Below are 20,619 nucleotides of genomic sequence, written 5' to 3' on the forward strand. Positions count from 1 at the left end.
CCTCCTTCACCGCCCCCCCTTTTTTTGTACGCAGTTAACTTGGCTGAACAAGAACTGCAAAATTCTCCCATGTAGTAGGCAGCAGATGAAACCTCAGTTCAATTCTTTTAGCCTTAGTTGGGTTGCCTCGAGTTTGTCCTACACAAATGAGGTTCAGGAGTCAACCAGATATTTAGAAAGTTTAAATTTAGGCTTCCTCCTCCTCCCTGGTTCTCTTTCCAGGATTTCTCCCCTGTCATTTTGTCACTCCCATGGTCATCATTTTGTCACTTTCCTAATTATAGTCAATACCGTATTATAAATTTCAAAGTTGCTAACAGGCTAGATCCTTAATGGTTCTCAACATAAACATGATAATTATGTGACATAACAGCTAATGCTACTGTAGGAATCATATTACAACATATAAATGTATCAAACCAACACGTTGTACACCTTGAACTTGCACGATGTTACATGTCAATTATATATCTCCCCCTCCCCAAAAAAAGGATGGGGAGGAGGACGGGGAAATTTCCCCAGTGCAATTAACCTTCTTCCAAGTATCAACAACCTCCCCTCCTCCTCTCTGGTTATCTCCCTGCTCTCTAATGTCTTCAGGTAGTTTTGGGCATTTTGTCAACAATTTATTAGTTGTTATCTGTGAGAGCATTGGGCCCAAAGTAGCTACTCGGTCATTATCAGAACACAACTCTATTATAATATTAATACTTAACACTATATCCAAGAGTGAGATATTAAATACACTGAACAAGAAAGTAAATAGGACAGCGACCCCAAAAAAAGAACTAAGAGATTCTGTCCCCTACTTCCCTGATCCTGGCAAATGTCCAAAAAAAGAAATACAAGGTCTAAGAGATGACCCTGACGTGCTTAGGCTGTTGAGACACTGGATCTGTGGGTGCTTTTATTTCTTCTCTCTGTTTGCCATGCTGTAATATGTTATAAGATTTCACAAATTAAAAGTGAACAATTTAAAAACATCAAGGTTGTATGAGTCACACCTGCCTTGCAATTTATTTTAAAAACTAGAGAAGAAAAATATTCCAAAAATACAGAATACTATGTTATGTGTGTGATAGGATATACAAACTCTACTCAGAATATCACACCACTAAGCCGCTGGAGGGCCATTCATTCACTCATTCATTCGGCTGCACCTGGTCTTAGTTGTGGCATGCGGGATCTTTACTTGTGGCATGCGAACTCTTAGTTGCAGCATGTGGGATCTAGTTCCCTGAGCAGGGATCGAACACGGGCCCCCTGCATTGGGAGCGCAGAGTCTTAGCCACTGGACCACCAGGGAAGCAATAATTTCTTCTCCAACCTCTGCCACTTATAAGTTACCTAAGACATCTTTCACAACCTGGGAATAACTAGTACATTTTATTCTTGGGCTGGTATGATATGAAGACTAAAAAGAGATTTTTAAAAATACTAAGGCCTATATATAGATATGGTCACCTGCCCCTTAATTCAGGTATCAAAGAGGAAATTGAGTAAAGAACATTTCACAATTCCAAACAAGTAAGTTACTAAAATACCCAGTTTACCAAAGTACAAAATGTATATGCTTTAGAAACATATTCCCCAAATTTCAAAGTGGCTAACTCTGGGGGAGTGAGGAGCCCACTAAGAGATGTCTTATGTTTCATACTTTGTAGTAGAACTCTTTGACTTTTTTAGCTATGTATACTTTGAGGAAAATAAACATTAAAACAAAAAAAGTATGAAAATTTCTCTAGAGCTGAAATACTATTTAATAATCTCTTCTGGAAAACAGTCCGAGTAATTCAAAGCACATACCTTGCAAATTTGTGCTGACTCAATACAAGTACATTCCCTCGAATTTCTGCTACAATTTTACTTTTATCCTCAGGACGACCATGCTCCAATACATGCTGGATTACATAATTTCCATATTGATCCTATTTGAGAAACAACAAGAGAAATTTTTAAATTTATATATAAACAGGCTCTATGTTACTTAAATCCTTATATCTAATCAACACCTATCTTCCTGTAAGACCATGATGGCTTAACCTGAACACTAATGAACACATAAGAATTTTTTAAATGGATAGGTAGTGACAATTTTTCCCTGTCATTACAAAACAGGAACACATTATTACTAGACAATGGAATGTTTCTATATATATATTTATGCCCAAAGGTCCTAGTCAGGGTCTTCATAAAGTACTATACACAAAAAAGTAGGCCTCTTCTCATTTAAAAAAAATAAAAAAAGAAGAGAAAGTAGGTGGGAGTAAAGAGCTATTTTTCTCTCTAACAGAAATATACAAATGGGTCTCTGCGCCTGTCTTTAACAAGAAAAACTGGAAATACTCACAACACCTAACTAAATAACATCACAAGCACACAATGGAGATACTCATCTAAAGTGAAAGATGCTTTGAAAGAATAAGTGTGTGTGAGCAAGGAATTACAAAGGCAGAAACATGTATTTGTAAGATGTAAAAAATTAAAAGTGCACATATAATGCTTTTTAAGAAGCGCCTATGCCAAATGTGCCTGCTTCTGGGCAGCAGGGTTATGGGTGGTTTCTTCTGTTCTGCTGCTACTTTCTGTACTTTCAATCTTTTCTACGATGAGTATTTAATACACTTATAATCTCACATCTCTCACCAAAACAAGCAACAAACACTGCCCAAAACATTGCTTCAGGACAACATACTCTATGTAGAAAGTGTTCAAATAGTATGATATGGGAGACAATTTTAGTAGAAGCAAGACAAAGTACCAAAACTAGAAAGAAGAAATCAACTAATCCACTTAGTTCATTTGCAAAGATGAAACTGATAGACTAAATGGCCTGCCTAAGTGGCCACAGCTAGCTTAATCCATGACAGAGTTCTGGCTTTTGACAGTTCTTGGCAGATCTCTTGATGAATCAGAGGCAGATCTCAACTCCAAGGCCAGGGTTCTACTCATTACCCCTATTCATAAAACACGAACCAGGCTGGTGCAAATGAAAACTTGCCCAGAGCTTCAATGGGCATTTTAAGCACATTAACCTCTTCTGGAACAGATACCTGTGCTGAGAAAACACAAAAGCCCACAGGTGTTTGCAGTTACTCTACTGGCAACTCCACTACCTGTACAAGTTGCTCTGTGTGCTGGTGAAGCTCCTCTAAAATAGGGAGTGTCTGGTCAGGGAGACAGTGTTCCAGGATCCTCTGAATCACTCGGCAGCCATAAGGATGTGTGGACAAAGCAAACACCTAGGGCAGACCAACACAAACAAGAAAGCCAAAAATAACAGTTGCCACTTTCAGTGCTTCAGTATTGTTAACATACATTATCCCATTAATCTTCCCAATGACCTTGACAGATAATCATGATTATTCTCAGTATACAGATAAGAAAACTGAAGCTCCTAGAAGTTTACATAATGTGCCTACACAGTCATATAGGTAGTAAATGACAGAGCCAGGATTTTATTTCCTACTCTGACTCCAAAGCCCAAATTATAAGTATGGCATTTAAGTTCTCTCTACGTACAATAAGGTGAGCCTGTATGTGTGAGGATAAACTCATTTCTTAAACCCATTCTAGGAATTCATAGATGTACATAAATTCAGAGCTAAGAAGGACCTTATTGAGAAAAAGCTTATTTAGAAAGGAACAGAGACTTGGTCAAGGTCATAGAAAACACACTTAGTTAAGAGTCCACAGTGTCAAAGGATGGGTTTAAAAACAGAAAAAAGAAGGGCTGGGATCAAAGCCTGAATGCTTTCACATAACTACACTGTAATGTTCTGAATTTTAGCTTTATAAAAACGCTAAACACTCACAGTCTGGAACAACTTATTTCACTCAACATTATGTTTCAAATATTTACTTATAATACTGTGGGCTTCTATCGTTTATTCTGTATATCTGTATAGTATAATGTTGGGAAAGTATGTGGTTTGTTTTTTGGGGGGTTCCAATCCTCTCCTGATGGACATCTGGTTTATTTAGTCTTTTCCTATTACGAGAATAATGCTGCTTTAAACATGTCTAAATACATCTCACGGTGTACATGACCAAACATTTCATCAGGTATATACCTAGGCCAGGAGTGCTAGATCACAAGAAATATAAATGTTGAACTTTAAAAGATACTAAATTATTTTCCAAAATGGGTCTATTCCCACCAGCAGTGTATCCAGATCTCACATCCCTGCCAGTACATAGCAACCAATGGTAGAAAATGGTCTACGGGACTTCCCTGGGGGTCCAACGGTTAACACTCCACGCTTCCACTGCAGGGGGGCACAGGTTTCAATCCCTGGTTGGGAAACCGAGATCCCACAAGCCGCATGGTGCGGCCAAAAAAAAAAGAGAGAGAGAGAGAGAAAAGAAAGAAAATGGTCTACTATCTGTGGTCTTATTTTGCATTTTCCTAATTACTAATGGAATTTATTTTTTCATATGTCTACCAGCAATTTGTGTTTCTTCTGTCTATTCAGGCTTTAGGCCCATTTTTGCATTAATTTGTATTGTTCTCCTTGATTTCAGGAGTTCTTTATATATTCTGGTTATCAATTCGTTGGCATTTTCCATCTTGAAAATATTCTCTCCCATTTGGTGGCTTAATCCTTTTACTTTCTTGTATATTTCACACACAAATGTAAAGATAAACAGATCTACTCTTTTTTTTATTAACTCAGAAAACCCCAATAATCCTCAACTTAGTGTCTGTAATCTACTAAACCACTGCAGTTTAAGTGAGCAAACCCCAAAACCTAAACAATTCTAAAATCCCATTTCGATCTAGGCTTTAGCAGTACCCATGACTACACCTGAAAATCTATTTGGTACTTCCAATTTTTCCCTTTTCAAAAACAAAAACAAAAACAGTCTCACACACCCAAAAAGATGTATTTTACTCTCTTGTCCCACCTAGCTTAGGAGACTGGGAGAAGGTTGTTTTTTGGCAAAAGAAATTAATGATAATAGCCAATTAAGGGGCAATTCGGGAAAAACTAGGGTATGACAAAATATCAACTCTGCTTGGAAGTTGGTGCTAAAAGCACACTAGTCCTTACGATATATAAGTAAATAGGAGAAACTGGAAGCTATCTCTGGTTGTGTGCCACTTAACAGAGTTCAAACCAACCTGATCACTGCCCCACCCAACCCCCCAAAATTAAGGAGCACCTTGTTATTTTAAAGACGTAGTGACACATAACCTGTAAGATTAGTTCTGTAAATGATCTAAATCTTAAAACATGATAAAAACTTTTAAATATCAAGATAAATAGTACTTAACCAAAGGAAAAAATTTATTCTTCAAATATCTGATGACAGTACCTCATCCTGACATGAGCGGATATCTGCATTAATGATGGAGAGAAGACCCACGGACAATTAAGGGAAGAACCTTGGGTGCACAGAGCTAGGTACCTGACCCCACTGAATAGGACTGCTACTTACTGCAGTCTAAAGTACACTAAGCCCTTGAGAACACTCCACAAACCCCATCCTGTTCTCTGCTCACAATGGAAACATCCATCAACTTGTTTACCTTATTTCTTTCCTAAGGCACTTACCTGTCCCTTAAACGCATCGATGATAAACTGCAAAGATTGGGGTTGCACACATTCAATGCATTTCTGAACCACGTGATTGCCATTCTGGTCTTTCACACACTTCAGGACATGGCCATCTAGTTCCCGAACCATCTCATTCTATTGGAGACAAGGAAAGAAAGCACCACCAGAATCACAGAGAGCAAACACCTGGACGGTCAACGTTCTCCTCACCAAACACAAAAGCACCGAGCAGGGAATCCACGACAATGAAAGTGGGACAACTCAGCTGTGGCACTCTGACAACCTGGTAACAAACGAAGACTGGAGTTTTTCCACATGTTAACAAACTTCCTATAATACTAACCAGTCTTTTTTTTTTTTTTAATTTTATTTTATTTTGATTCTTTTCTTTTTTTTTAAATTTATTTATTTATTTGTTTTTGGCTGCACTGGGTCTTTGTTGTTGCACGGGGGCTTTCTCTACTTGCAGAGAGAGGGGGCTACTCTTCGTTGCAGTGTGCGGGCTTCTCATTGCAGTGGCTTCTTTTGTTGCGGAGCACAGGATCTAGGCGCACAGGCTTCAGTAGTTGTGGCTCGCGGGCTCTAGAGGACAGGCTCAGTAGTTGTGGCGCGTGGGCTTAGTTGCTCCACGGCATGTGGGATCTTCCCAGACCAGGGCTCGAACCCGTGGTCTCCCGCATTGGCAGGAGGATTCTTAACCACTGTGCCACCAGGGAAGCCCAATAATAACCAGTCTTAAGAAAAGTTCTCTAACTTGCAAAAGACCTCTCTGGGAGTTACCAAAAAAGTGCAGTCATCTTCAAATTATAAACGAGCCAATATCAAATCAACTACACTGTATTAGAGAATTTCACATACAATTCATCATGTTTTCCCATGAGAACCCTGTAAAGTACATATTACTAAAAATGATAGTAGTTAATCTAGAGCTTACTCTAGGCTAAGCAGACCTCTAAGTGCTTAACATGCTTTGACTCACAATCTGCCTCACAATCCTATGCAGTGGACACTTTTACTGATGAGGAAATCAAGGCACAGACAAATCAGCTGACTTGTTAAAAATCACAGACCTAGACTTGCTCCGATTCAAACCCAAGCAATCTGATTCCTGTGTGTGGCAAAACAGACCATGCCAGCAAACCACCTGTCAAATATTACCCTGCACACCTTCCTCCACCCATATATGTGAATATATGAAGATATTGAGTCTGAGAGGGGTTAAGTAATGTATTAAAACTACAGACAGTGACTGAATCAGAATTCTAGCCCGGTTTGTGGCTACAAAATGATCTTCCCACCAGGCCAGACTGACTGCAATGTCAGCTGGAGCAATACTCTCAGTTAATGAAAAGTGTCCAAACTCAGGGAAATACAGAAGGCCAGGGACTTCCCTGGTGGCGCAGTGGTTAAGAATCCGCCTGCCAATGCAGAGGACATGGGTTCGAGCCCTGGTCTGGGAAGATCCCACATGCCACGGAGCAAATAAGCCGTGCGCCACAACTACTGAGCCTGAGCTCTAGAGCCCGCAAGCCACAACTACCAAAGCCCACGCGCCTAGAGCCCGTGCTCTGAAACGAGAAGCCACTGCAATGAGAAGCCCGTACACCACAAAGAATAGTAGCCCCCACTCGCCACAATTAGAGAAAGCCTGTGTGCAGCAGTGAAGACCCAACGCAGCCAAAAATAAATAAATTAAACTTAAAAAAATAATTTTTTTAAAAAAAGGCCAATGAGTGACTGTGTGTGTGTGTGTGTGTGTGTGTGTGTGTGTGTGTGTGTGTGTAGTTGCGTTGGGATTTTGACTGGACCCCATCCCCAAACTTGCTGCCTCAGGTCTCAGGCATCCTTAAGCTGAATACCTGTACCACAGCTGGGCCCTGGTACTTGCTGCCCAATTTCCTTGCTATATACAATCTCTATATATTAGTTCCACTGTGTTGACTCCATATTTATGGTAGAAGACTACAAGCCAGTTTATAATGGTGACATTTGTGAATGCAATGTCTTAAATCCCTGAGATGTTAAACATGTCAAAGCAACTAAACGATTTTCTAATTAAAGAAATTCAAGACTACAATGCCAGGGACTAAACAAGCAAAACACAAGAGACTCAGGAAAGTTTCCTGAAGCAATTAATCAAATGTCAGAAAAGAATAATTTATTACAGAAATATAATTATGGGAATGATAAATAGAGAAGGATGCCTACATAAAGATAAACACAAGGGACACTTCTAATAATCAAAATGAAGGGGAGGGGGTTTCCCCGAATATTTTCTTGAGCCCAAAGAGGTAAAAACTCCACTGGAGATGAGTTTATTTCAGCTAAAATACACTTACATCTGGAAAAGAGTAAATTATTCATACCAGGAACAGTAGTTTAGACCCAGAACAAGAATCACAGAGAAACCAGACCAGGAAAAGATATGCAGGAATAGCAGGTAGAAAGAACAATTGCCAGGGGGAAAGGAAAGGGGGGTAAAAAACTACTACAATGTAGCCATTGGATCAGAAAAAAAAAAAAAAAAAAAGTAAAATCTGAAACGCTGGAGACAAAATCAGCAATTTATCATAATCCTGGGAGAGGGCAAAGATGGGGAAAATACCTGGGAAACCGTAATTTCCTGCTTGCTTTCAGTAAGCGGGCATTATGGTCAAGAGAGGGAAAAAAGTTCCATATTCACACCAAACAAGAAAATTAAAGAGGAAAGATTCAGCCATCAAATTTTCATCCCTGAACATCCCAGGGAAAATTAAAACTGACAATGATCGGAGCATTAAAAGAAAACAAACCAGTAGCTTCACCCCTGCTTCTAACTACTCACACACAGCACCCTTATTATTGCTGTATCTCCAGTACTGGGCACTAAATGAATGAACTCCCAACCTGCCGTGTGTCGCCAACATTCCCTCTGCCTTCACCAGCGTCTTGACATGCCTATCTGAGTCTCACGGCTTAAGGACTTTAGACTCCCCAGCCTTCAATTGCCATTGCTGACACCAGCACAGTGTTCTGCTGTGTTCCGTTTTGAACTGGAAGTGGTGGGTGCCTTGTCTGGCTCAGAACTCGAGTCCGTAACAAAGATTCTCATTACTGAACTTTGTTCTCAGAGAGGGCAAGTGGCTCATCATTGCCAGACCACGGCCATCCCCTCCATCGAGAAGGGCTGAGTGAGTTCAGAGCCCAAAGGCTGAGGGTTCAGATCAGCAGCACCTGAAGGCTCACGGCACTGCCTAGCGCAGACACAGTGTGGCACACCTGCCTGTGGGCTGGTCAGGCTTCCCGGGCCCCGTGGTCTGTGTGGGGCCCGCTGGACCTGCTCCATGACTGCTCTGAGGCCATCGGCCTCTTCACGTGCTTTCTGTGCCAGTTCCCACTCACAGCACCCAACAGTTCAGATTTCTGTCCCTTTTTTCCTAACTCCTCTGTAGCCCAGACTTCTCCTCCTGCAAAGCCTCCCCTCAAAGCCTCGGGCACGTGCTCTCACGTCTCACCACTGCTTCCCGTCACCCTTCCCCACGCGTGCTCCGTGGGCAGGGCTCAGTCTCGGCCATCTCTGTGCTGACGTCTGGCACACAGTGGGCACCAGGTCAACGCGCCAGGCCAGGCGCTGCCCTGGGCAGGCGCTCATTCAGTAAACAGTGGTGGAATGAATGAATAAGAGGGTGCAAGTGAAGAAAACTGGAAGGTGGGCTGGAAAACAGTTTTGTCTGTTGAGGTGGTCAGTCCAGGTAGAAGAAAAGGACAACCTTACCTGCTTCAACTCTTGCCAAACAAAAAACCCACCTCTAAAATCACACCTACTAAAGACTAAGGTCTGGTCAAAGGGAAGAGTGTTTGAAACCACTGGTTTTAACACAAGACACTTGATCCACTATAAACTTACAAAATTAATTGCACGGTTCATGCCTGCCATGCACAGAAGGTAGCCACAAGCACCAAAGAAAAACTGTGAAAGAAAACTAAAGACTGACAAACTTACGAGGTTCACTACATGTACCATGAAGAAACATCAAACACCAAGAGAAAAGTTAAAGGGGAAACTTACAATTACCTGCTGGTCTGAGGGAATAAACTCAAGAGCTTTCTGGATAACACGGCAGCCATACATCTGCAGTGCCAGTGACAGGACATGGCCTCGAATCCGTTCAGCCAAAGCCAGCTTCTGTTCAAGGCTGCCAAACTAGACATAATGTGTGGGTGAACACCATTACTTAGGTAGAAAGAAAGAAACCAGAGAAAGCAAAGCATTCATTATTCTGTATCAACCATTGGCATACCTCTTTTAGCCCTGTATTCTATGATAAACTAAACCTTTTGTTTAAAAAGCCTTTGTTTCTTCAAACCAGTGGTTATCAGCCTCTGATTATAAGGAACTCTCTTTAATGTCAAAAAAACTTCTCAGATATCCAACTGGAGTAGTTTCACTACTAGTATCTGCTAAACAAATAGGCAATTCCTCAAAGCTGCCCTTAACTCATCAATACTATTAAATATACCTATATGTCCAAGAGCATTTACATTTATTCTTAAAACAATAGTACATGTGGAAGACATTGTTTATTAAGGCTTTAGACAATGTCTGGGGAAGATTCAACAACTTCTTGCAACAAATCTACATCACTTCAGTTGTCTGAGCCCCATAAGCTGAAAACGAGTTCTTCTTTCATCTCTATGAAGTTTAAGCCAAAGCACACATGCACACTGCTCTGAATATACTGTTTTATATTACTATAAGAATTGATAATGTCTGTTTATACAAGTCAACAGAATAGGGGGAAAGTTAGTAAAATCAAGGGGTATGACAGCACAATGTTAAAACTCTTCCTAGAATGTTTCTCCATCCCTGGCTTTTTATTTTCATTTGAATAGCATGTGAGACTGGAAGAGACTTTATGAATAAGGCTGCCCAACCCACTCATTTTCCATACAAGGGAACTGAAGTCCAGGGACATTCTCTAAGCCAGAGAAGTTCTCTAGCTTGTCCCAAATCATACTGCTATAACCCACTGTTCACTCAGCCACCCCTAGCTGCATTAACCTCTGGAGCTGGAGATCTCTCTATTTTTATATCTGCATTCGAAAGTCAAAATTACAAGAGTCGTGTTTAGGTTGATTTCTTAATCCGTAGTTGGAGAATTCAGAGTCAAAGAACTTAGGTCTTTATGAGAAAAGATGGGAAGACAGAGGCTGTGAGTGAGCCATTTTTTTAATCTTCACACAAACCAAACGAAATAAGATGTAAGAAGTTTACAAATTTCTTTCGTTCGGCGGCAGGTAATGTGCAGAGTTGCAGCATTTTCCCCCTGTACCAGATGTTTCATCTCAATGTTTCACTCCTTTCTGGATTTATAATGGGGTTGTTGATACCAGTACACCACAGCTACAATGGTTAGCAAAAAATCCCTGCCTTTCTGACATTTTAGTTTAGAAGAGGAAATAGACATTAATCCAACAATGTCGTTAATCCTTTCCAAGGAAAATGATACCAAGAGTGGACATTATCCACATTAATGAAGGAACAATAAGAAATCAAGGCTGAAGGATCACCCAAGAAGCAGCATTTAACAATCCTCATGACTGTGGTTTATGATGAAAAACACCAGAGTTGGTATTCAAAGATAATTCTCTAGGAATCCGTTTTTAAAAATTCATTTTCAGAACTTTACTGTGGTCCTGCTAAACTTATCTTACAAGGATTTTTCCTCCAAAAATGACACTTTTAGTGAAACTATTTTAGCAATCAGAAATATTGTGCGGGATCCTAAATGGGAAGAATGGTTCTACAAACACATTTCTAAAATACACTAGCATCATCTGCTTGGGTATTTAAATGATGCACTACTGCTAATGAATTGGAAAAACATTTAAATGTGCTTCAAAAGACCACTCACGCTTCATTTTGAGGACTGGAATGAAATTGCAATTCTAAAAACAGCTAATGAAAATCAAAATGCTATGGAGACTGTCTAAAGTCAAAGGATAGAAAGAACAAAGGCTTACTTCAAAGAACTTCTGAATGACGTAATTTCCAAATACATCCACCATAAGCTGGTAAGCGGCCTGGAGGATTTCATTGAAGACAAGCTGGCGCTCAGCTGGTGTGGCACGCTCAAGTTTCAGCTGAATGAATCTGAAGTACATAGTAAAAAGGGCAATCACAGCATTTTGGGAAGACTTGGAAAGTATATAAAGATTAGCTCAATTTATATAATGTGTCAGTTCTGAAACTAAATGTATGTATGTGATGTGCATATACACACACGCACAACAGTGTTATTTAAATAAATCACTTGAGCTCACTTCAAATTGAAGAATTACTGAAAAGGAAAAAAAAGTTATATTGTGAAGTATCCCCTAATTTAACTGAGCTTTTAGAAGTATATTTAAATTTTAGTATACTTCATTACAATAGGACATGTATTTATGTGTAGGATTGAGGGGGAGCTAAAAAGGGGGGGCAGGAAAAGAGAGAAGAGGGTGAATGCAGCACAACACAGGGAGAACTCTACCAGACTTTTTCTTTTAGGAACCAGTCCAACATCAATAAACTCGAAGCCTATGGTCCTTATTATAGTCTTTAACTCACATTCATACGAAGCAGTACATATTTATTAATGATGTGGAACAGTTGTCATCTATGTGCAGCGTCTTTCTAAAGTAGTAGCTATTCAGTTTGCCTTTTTTAGCTCAGGTGACTATATCAGAAAAACCATGTTCTTCTCCCAACCTGGCCTTTAGGGTCTAAATATGAGAAATCCTTGCCCAGTAGCAAGCTGGCAGAACTTAAAGAGGAGGTAGGTTCTTTGGGAGTTGTTTTGGTGGAACTGTCAGAGAGAAAGAAAGAGAAAGGGAGAGAGAAGGATGGATGATGTCACCATAAATCTGCTTTTTCCTGAGGACCAGGGTCCCTTTCTGTGAAGTCCATTGGAACAGGGAGGGGTAAACAAAGCTAAATTCTGTGTTTTATAATAGCATCTTCTAACCTCTGTGCAGACTCTCACTTCTACAGAATGGAACAACAAAGAAAAGTGGTGGCACCATCTTACTCCTGAGCCCAGAGATCCAAATTTGCATTTGAATAGTGTCTCTTTGAGAGCAAGATTCTTAATTGCGATTAAAGCAGCAAAAGTGTACACATGTCTTTGTGTTAGTGCTTCTGTATTTCTTAAACTGCAGACATTCTGGGAGGTTCTCGTGAACAAAGGAACACCACACTAATCTTTCAGAAAGGTAAAAAGGTTTGTTTCAGCATGTGATCCAGATTACTAAATGGCTATTCTCAATCACTTGTGTATCTGGTGACTCTCATAGCCACATCCCTCTGAAATAAGTAACAGGAAGCATACTAAAAAGCAAACTTTGTTTCAATTATTATATGGCAATTTACTTAATGTATACCTTATCTGAAGCATGGAATTTAAGGCATTAAGATTTCAGTTACCTTAAGTGGCAAAGCCAAGTCCTCACCTGGACCCATGCTGGTCTTGGGAAAACTCCATTATATGCCCAGCAATCTCCCGCAGTTGTAAATTGGGATACCGGTTATTTCGAAAATCTTCCAAAAGCCTGCTCCTGCCAGAGGGCATGACATCAGACATTCCATATCGCAAACGGGAAGAGGAAAAAAGGGTGCTGCTGGGGCTGAAGAGGCTGGAGGCACTGCTGGCGCTGCGGTACTTGGCTTCAGCGCCTGGAGCAGCAGAGATGTATCTTCCACTGCCATTTGTGAGTCCTCCTGTTGGTTACAGAACAGGAGAACTCAAGACTCATTCTTAATGAACTTTGTTCAAGAGAGGAAAAAGCATCCTATACATGAAATCCTGCATCACCTCTGATTTCTTTTCAATTCTGCTGCTTTCGTGTTAAGATTCAATTCTATTAGTGCCACGACTTTCATAAGACAAACTCACCAAGCTGGAAGAAAACTTTTGCACAAAAATTGAGAGGGGAATGCTATTAACCATTGATAGGAGACTGCTAGCAATAATGGAGCAATGGTTAGTGTAGCCCTTAGTAAATGATGAGGAAAGGTCCTGCTGTGTGAACCAGCACCTGAGCACCAGGATCAGAAAAGACAAAATGCACAGAGACTTCAGTGGTTTTCCACTCTGATCTCTGTGGAGATTCCTGCCATCAGTGGATAATCCCCACTCCCATCTGAAACCCTCCCTTAAAAAATAAAAAAATTAAAAAATCTGTTTTTTTTTTTTAGGGAACCCAGATTAGTCTGTTTTATATAGTGGACCTCCCAAAAAAGCTTTGAAGGCATGGTTTTGCCGCTAAATAGAAGTTTGAAAATCACTAAGGCAACCAAGGCCAAGGATTAGACATAAGGGATAGAAAAAAAGGATGTGTGCTTTGAAATGGAAGGTTTTCCAGTTCTTCACCAGGAATGGGCAGCATGTAACTCCTTCTACTGGAACAGAGCCTGAAGTGATTGCAGTAGCAACAACTTTCAGGCTACCAATATTGCCGTTTTGACTGCTGACAAGGGAATAATCATTGTGAATCCGAGACACATAAAACAGAGATAAGACTGAAATGCCTATCAAAAGATAGAACAGAATTAAAAAATTATGAGTATATATTTTCAATATTTTTTTTTTTTTTACAATAGAGGGGTTTTTTTTAAACTTTAGATCATACTATAAAAAGGATGTGAAGCCCTTTTTCTGTTTTTTCCCCCATTCCTACATTGCAAAGTAGATAAGAAATACCATTTAAACCACAAAGAGTGTAGGTAAATAACAATTCAGGAGCCATGAGAAAAGTCACCCAACATGAACTGCCTGTTAACTTCTACAGAGTTTTAATGAACGTCTGGTCTGGAGTTTAATGGTAGCTACAAAAAGATACTCAGCTTGGATTTCTCCACAGAATTCCAGGGCCCAGTTTCAAAGGTCTGGGTCTCAATGAAAACAGTGGAACTGAAAGGAAATGGCTCAACGTTAAATTTTGTTTAAATAGATAAAGAAAAATAGAAACTACTTGCTGAGCATTTGTCCTATGCCAGGTTCTATGCTAGAAGTATTTCATATCCACTGTCTATCAAATTCTCACTGGCATTATGGAAAGGGAGTTTTTAATTCCCATTTATGTAACAGAAAATTAAGGCCCAAAGAGGTGAAATGCTTGTCCAAAGATACAAAACCCAAAATTATCATGGCCAGAATCTGTCACTGCCCTTGCAACTACACGAGACTCATTTTCAGACTCAGTTATATAATTTTCTTGGTCTAAAGCAGCGGTCCCCAACCTTTTTGGCACCAGGGGCAGGTTTCGTGGAAGACAATTAATTCTTCCACGGACGGGGCGGGGGGGCGGCGCAGGATGGTTCAGGCAGTAATGCAAGTGATGGGGAGGGATGGGGAGCGGCAGATGAAGCTTCACTCGCTTTGCCCGCCGCTTACGTCCTGCTGTGCAGCCCAGCTCCTAACAGGCTGCCGACCCTGTTCTAAAGGACATTGTTTTTCTTGTCAAAATTCCATAATATTTCTTAATCCAAAGGAAAACATTTCTTTAAGGAAAGGAGAGAGGAGGTTTATAAGAAAAGAGAATAGTAGCCATATGACTGCTCTTTATTCCATTTCAAAAACAATTCTTTCTACCCTGGCTTGACATAGGGGACAAACAGGCAAAGAGGTGGTAATCAGGCAAGTCAGCAGGTACTGGGAGAGTGTGATAATAGCAAGTAACTTGGTTAAGAAGAAGGAACGGCATGAACATACAAAGCTTTGAAAACAATTTAAAGGTTAAGAACCTGGTCACTAACAAAGGCACTTAGGGAAAAGTAACATATCAACAGATAAACAATCAAACTCTTAAAAGGCCTGACAAACATCCAAATTAACATGCAAGGTAGGAGACAACAGCATTCTGCCTATGGAATGTGTATCTCTCTAAATAAACTCTCTTTCACTTTAAAAAAATAAACATGGAAGGTGGCCAGGTCCATCCATGATGACAAGGCTGAATGACAGGAACCAACCCCGAGCACTGCCCTACCCCTACACTTCCAGTTATACGAGAAAACAAATGCACTTATTGTTTAAGCCACTCTTAGCTGGATTTTCTGTTACTGTGGCCAAAAGCATACTGACTAATCCATAACATAAAGGGCTGGAGTGACTACTGGGTAGATTTATGCACCTGCCCTGAAGTTTTGATTTTTGGCTTTGGTGTCCTTGGATGCCAGACAGGATACACAGACACACATATACACACACAGCTTTTATTATTGAGAAAGGAAGTATACAAATCTGAAAAAGAAAATAAATTTCTCCAGGTACTATATTATAAATGGCAAACTAACAGTCAACAGGAATATTTTGCTCAGGCCAAATAATTTTCTTTCAACATTAAACCAATGGTTAAAGTAAATTTTTGCTTAAAAATGTGGTTTTCTGGTTGTTTTTCAAAAGGTACCTGGCAAATAGTAGACCATCATTATTTGTGGACTGCAGCTCCTTTATATGGGGAATATGCAGAAAGGTGTTTTCCAGTTCACTATAGTTTACACACCTACATGTGCTAATACCCAAATTACTATCCCCTGGAGATGGCCCCTGAAAGGGTTTGAATTTTAACCCCATTTTAAAAGGAACATTTCATGCAGGCTCTTTAAGGGAGCCTCCTAGTGATTTCACAAAGTTTTTCTATAATATTTTGACAGTGGTGGATTTCATAGAGCTCTGTCCTATGACAACATTTCCACAGAAATCAAAGGCTTAAATGTTTTGTGTATGTGCAGGTTTCCCGCTCCACACGTAAGGAGCATGGAAGTCACCATTCCACCCTAACAACAAGCAAAAAGCTGAAAAATCAACAATTCTTCTTAGATCCACAAGAGAGAGGAAGACAGAGCAAACCACTGTCCCCAAGACTGGAGAGACAGACATACAGGTCATCACAGCTAACCAGACCAGGGACTCAAGTGGACACCACTGCCTGAACCAGTACCAGACTAGGAAAACCTGAACTGTAACTGACAAATTAAGAGGCTCAGTGTGGATGACCCTGAAATACACAACTCCAGCCTACTAAAACTATCCTGTCCCACTAAAGGGAGGAGGAAAAAAACTAAGAAACACTTGTGAAGTTGACAGTCCAGATGGCACAGGCTCACTAAAAGACTGAGACCTAATCATAGGTCTATAGAACATCCCCCCCCCCCACCTCACCACCACATTACTAAAAACCTATTTACAGCAGTTCCTTTCACTCGATGTACCAGGCATGGCTATCAAAGATAAACTGCAAGGCATATCAAAAGGCAAAAAATAAAATTTGAAGAGTAAGAGCACATATCAGGAACATACATGGCAGGAATTTTGAAATTATCAGACTGGGAATTTAAAACAATTATGATTAATATGCTAAGGGCTCTAAAGGATAAAGTAGACAGCATGCAAGAACAGACAGGCAATGTAAGCAGAGAGATGGAAATCCTAAGAAAGAACCAAAAAGAAATATTAGAGACAAAAAACACTATAACCAAAACGAAGAATGCCTCTGACGGGCTTATTAACAAACTGGACACAGATGAGGAAAGAATCTCTGAGCTAGAGGATCTATCAATAGACTCCTCAAAAACCAAAAAGGAAAGAGAACAAAGACTGGGGAAAAACAAAATCCAAGGACTGTGGGGCAACTACTACAAAGGTGTTACATTCACATAACTAGAATACCAGAAGGAGAAGGAGGAGAGAAAGGAACAGAGGGAATATCTGAAACAATAATGACTAAGGATTTCTCTAATGCCAGACACCAAACAGCAGATCCAGGAAGTGCAGGGAACACCAAGCAAGATAAAGACCAAAACAACTACTCCTCCAACTATCATTTTCAAATTATAGAAAATCAAAGATAAAGAAAAAATACTGAAAGAAGCCACAGGGGGGAAAACACCCCACCTACAGAGGAGCAAAGATAAGAATTACATTCTACTTCTCCTCAAAAAGTATGCAAGCAAGAGAAGACTGTAAGTTTTGAGAGGAAAAAACCCACCAACCTAGAATTCTGTATCCTGCAAAATTATCCTTCACAAGTGAAGGAGAAATAGACTTTCTCAGGCAAACAAAAATTGATGAAATTTGTTGCCAGTAGATGTGACTTGCAAGAAATGTCAAAAGAGGTTCTTCAGAGAGAAGTATAAATAATACAGGTCAGAAACTGATCTATATAATGAAAGGAAGAGCATCAAAAAAGGAGTAAGTAAAATAAAAACTTTTATTTACCTTATTCTTCATTGATCTGCCAACAGTTAGTTCAAATAATAGCAACAATGTATTCAATTATGTATGCTTATGTTTATATCATATACATATATAAACACACATGCTTTATATAGCTGAAATGAATGACAGCAATGACACAAAGGATGGGAGGAAAAGGTTACGATTATTTTGTTATTTTAAGGTCCTCGCACTACATGTGAAGCCGTATAGTCTTATTTGAAAGTGGACCTGGGTTAATTGTAAATGTATAATGATCCTAGGGCAACACTAAAAAAATTAAAAAAAAAAAAAGGAAGTAGTAAAACTGATAGGTTAAGAAAGGAAATAAAATGGAATCATATGAAACGCTCAGTTAAAAATCACGAAAGGCAGAAAAAGAGCGGAAGACAGAAACAAAGAAAAAAAAATTAAAAACAGATACGGTAAATATTAACCCAACTATATCAATAATCACTTTGAATGTCAATGGTCTAAATGAACCAATTAAAGAGAGTGGATCAAGAAATGTAGTCCAGGGGCTTCCCTGGTGGCACAGTGGTTAAGAATCCACCTGCCAATGCAGGGGACATGGGTTCGAGCCCTGGTCTGGGAAGATCCCACATGCTGCGTAGCAACTAAGCCCGTGAGCCACAACTACTGAGCCTGCGCTCTAGAGCCCGCGAGCCACAACTACTGAGCCCTCGTGCCACAACTACTGAAGCCCGCGTGCCTAGAGCCTGTGCTCCGCAACAAGAGAAGCCACCGCAATGAGAAGCCCACACACCACAAGGAAGAGTAGCCCCCACTCGCCACAACTAGAGGAAGCCCGTGCACAGCAACTAACACCCAACGCAGCCAAAGATAAATAAATTAAATAAATAAATTTATTTTAAAAAATGTAATCCAACTATATGCTGTCTACAAAAAACTCACTTTAAAAATAAAGACACATACAGATTAAAAGTAAATGGATGGACAAAAGTATACCATGCTAAATTAAGATGTGCTTCAGTTACTTTATACAAAGGGTTTTCTAGTATTTCTAGCCATCTAGTATTCCATTCTCTCGCTATGTGGCCATGTCTTCATTCATCTTGTTTTGCTTTCTGTACTCAGAGATTCAGTAGATGCCTAATGGGCAAAGCCCTGCCTTCTTTGCCTTTTAAAGAAAAATTCCAAAAGTCCCCAACATCTGGCTCTGTATTTATTACAGGCGGAGGCAATGCTGCTCACCAAAATGTTTATAAACTAAGTTCTCCCCAATCCACTCCCTAGTATCACAGCCAGGTGGCCCTAAATGAAAATAAGCCTAAGAGTAACTGCCTTTAGTGCGTAATACTGAATCCTAACTAAGTTAATTTTCACATGGTTAGTTTTACAGATGACAAGTCACCTTCAGAGAACCGGGTGTCACAAAACACTACATTTCCATTTAGAACAGAGAAGTGCCTAAAGGGGCACACATGACTAGTAAACAACCGGAAATTAATACAGGTCACTGAACAATAAATTAGAAACAGCTACTGCAGTTCAGGCAGGGACAGAGAATACCATTTTGTTTCATCTTTGCTTTTCTTAAAGGACTAAGGGCACAGACAACCTTGAATTTAAAGGACAGGAAGAATTTATTTTAAGAAGATAGGAATTCTACCATGATGATAAAAGTAAATGCTTGCAAGCAACAAACAATCCAAAACAAAACTAGAATTCCATTAAAGAAAAATAAAATATACACTAACTAGTTTAACAAAAGACATTTAAGACCTACACACTAAAAATTTCAAAACTTTGCTGGGGAAAATGGTGCATGCAAAAAGACGAACCATCACCTCATGCAATACACAAAATTAATTCAAAATAGATCAAAGACTTTAAGAGCTAAAACAATAAAATTTTTAGAACAAAACATAGGAGAAAATCTTTAAGACCCTGAGTTGGGCAAAGATTTCGATACCAGAAAGCATGATAAACTGAACCTCATCAAAATTAAAACTACTGCACTTCAAAAACAACCATTTAAAAATAAAAATAAATAAATAAAAATAAAAAGATGGGACTTCCCTGGCAGTCCAGTGGTTAAGACTCCACACTGTCACTGCAGGGGGTGCGGGTTCAATCCCTGGTTCAGGAAATAAGATCCCACAGGCCACGCAGAGCGGCCAAAAAAAAAAACCAAACAAAACCAAACAAACAGAAAACCAAACCAAACAAAATAAAAGGGTAGCATAGAAATAAAAAGACAAGCAAAAGACCAGAAGAAAACATGTACATGCAAAACACGTATCTGATAAAGGAGTCGTATCCAGAATATATAAACAACTCTTACAACTCCATAATAATAATGACAAACAACACACATCCAAAAATGGGCAAAAACTGTGAGCAGACATTTCACCAAAGATAGACAAATGGTAATAAGCACATAAAAAGATGCTATACATTAGTCATTAGGGAAATGCAAATTAAAACCACAATGACATAACCATTTCATGCCTCCTAGAATCGCTATATTATATAAGAAAAATAAGAACAAATGTTGGCGAGGATGTAAAGAAATTGGAATCCCTTGTACATTGCTGGTGGGAATGTAAATGATGCACGAAACTGGAAACAGTTTGAGTTCCTCCAAAAGTTTAACATAAAACTTACATACAATTCAGCAATTCTACTCCTAGAGAAATGAAAAACTGTGTCCACAGAAAAACTTGCATGCAAATGTTCATAGCAGCATTATTTCTAATAGCCAAAAACTGTAACCAACAAACATCCTTCAGCTGTGAGTAGTTAGACAAAACGTGGTATATATCCATAAAATGGAAGACAATTCAGCAATAAAACGG

At 39.5% G+C, this 20,619-nt stretch overlaps 1 protein-coding gene and 1 non-coding gene across 13 annotated transcripts in view; both read right to left on the reverse strand.

The window, feature by feature from the left end:
• Window positions 1-20,619, reverse strand: part of PUM1 (pumilio RNA binding family member 1) — a 128,204-nt gene that overhangs the window by 7,748 nt on the left and 99,837 nt on the right. For 8 of the 12 annotated variants that reach the window (XM_068539347.1, XM_068539341.1, XM_068539351.1 and 5 more), the window contains 6 exons: window positions 13,032-13,299; window positions 11,565-11,694; window positions 9,610-9,744; window positions 5,559-5,696; window positions 3,117-3,242; window positions 1,807-1,928 (listed from right to left, as the gene is read on the reverse strand). In XM_068539347.1, the coding sequence (XP_068395448.1) occupies window positions 1,807-1,928; window positions 3,117-3,242; window positions 5,559-5,696; window positions 9,610-9,744; window positions 11,565-11,694; window positions 13,032-13,299 (919 nt within the window). The remainder of the gene's footprint in view (window positions 1-1,806; window positions 1,929-3,116; window positions 3,243-5,558; window positions 5,697-9,609; window positions 9,745-11,564; window positions 11,695-13,031; window positions 13,300-20,619) is intronic. The other 4 variants (XM_068539349.1, XM_068539352.1, XM_068539343.1 and 1 more) reach the window with 1 other exon arrangement.
• LOC137763177 (small nucleolar RNA SNORD103/SNORD85) lies at window positions 8,615-8,699 on the reverse strand. Its single transcript, XR_011073737.1, has one exon. It is a non-coding gene; the product is annotated as a small nucleolar RNA SNORD103/SNORD85 (small nucleolar RNA).

Source organism: Eschrichtius robustus, chromosome 3, assembly GCF_028021215.1.
Source record: "Eschrichtius robustus isolate mEscRob2 chromosome 3, mEscRob2.pri, whole genome shotgun sequence".
NCBI classification, from domain to species: Eukaryota; Metazoa; Chordata; class Mammalia; order Artiodactyla; family Eschrichtiidae; genus Eschrichtius; species Eschrichtius robustus.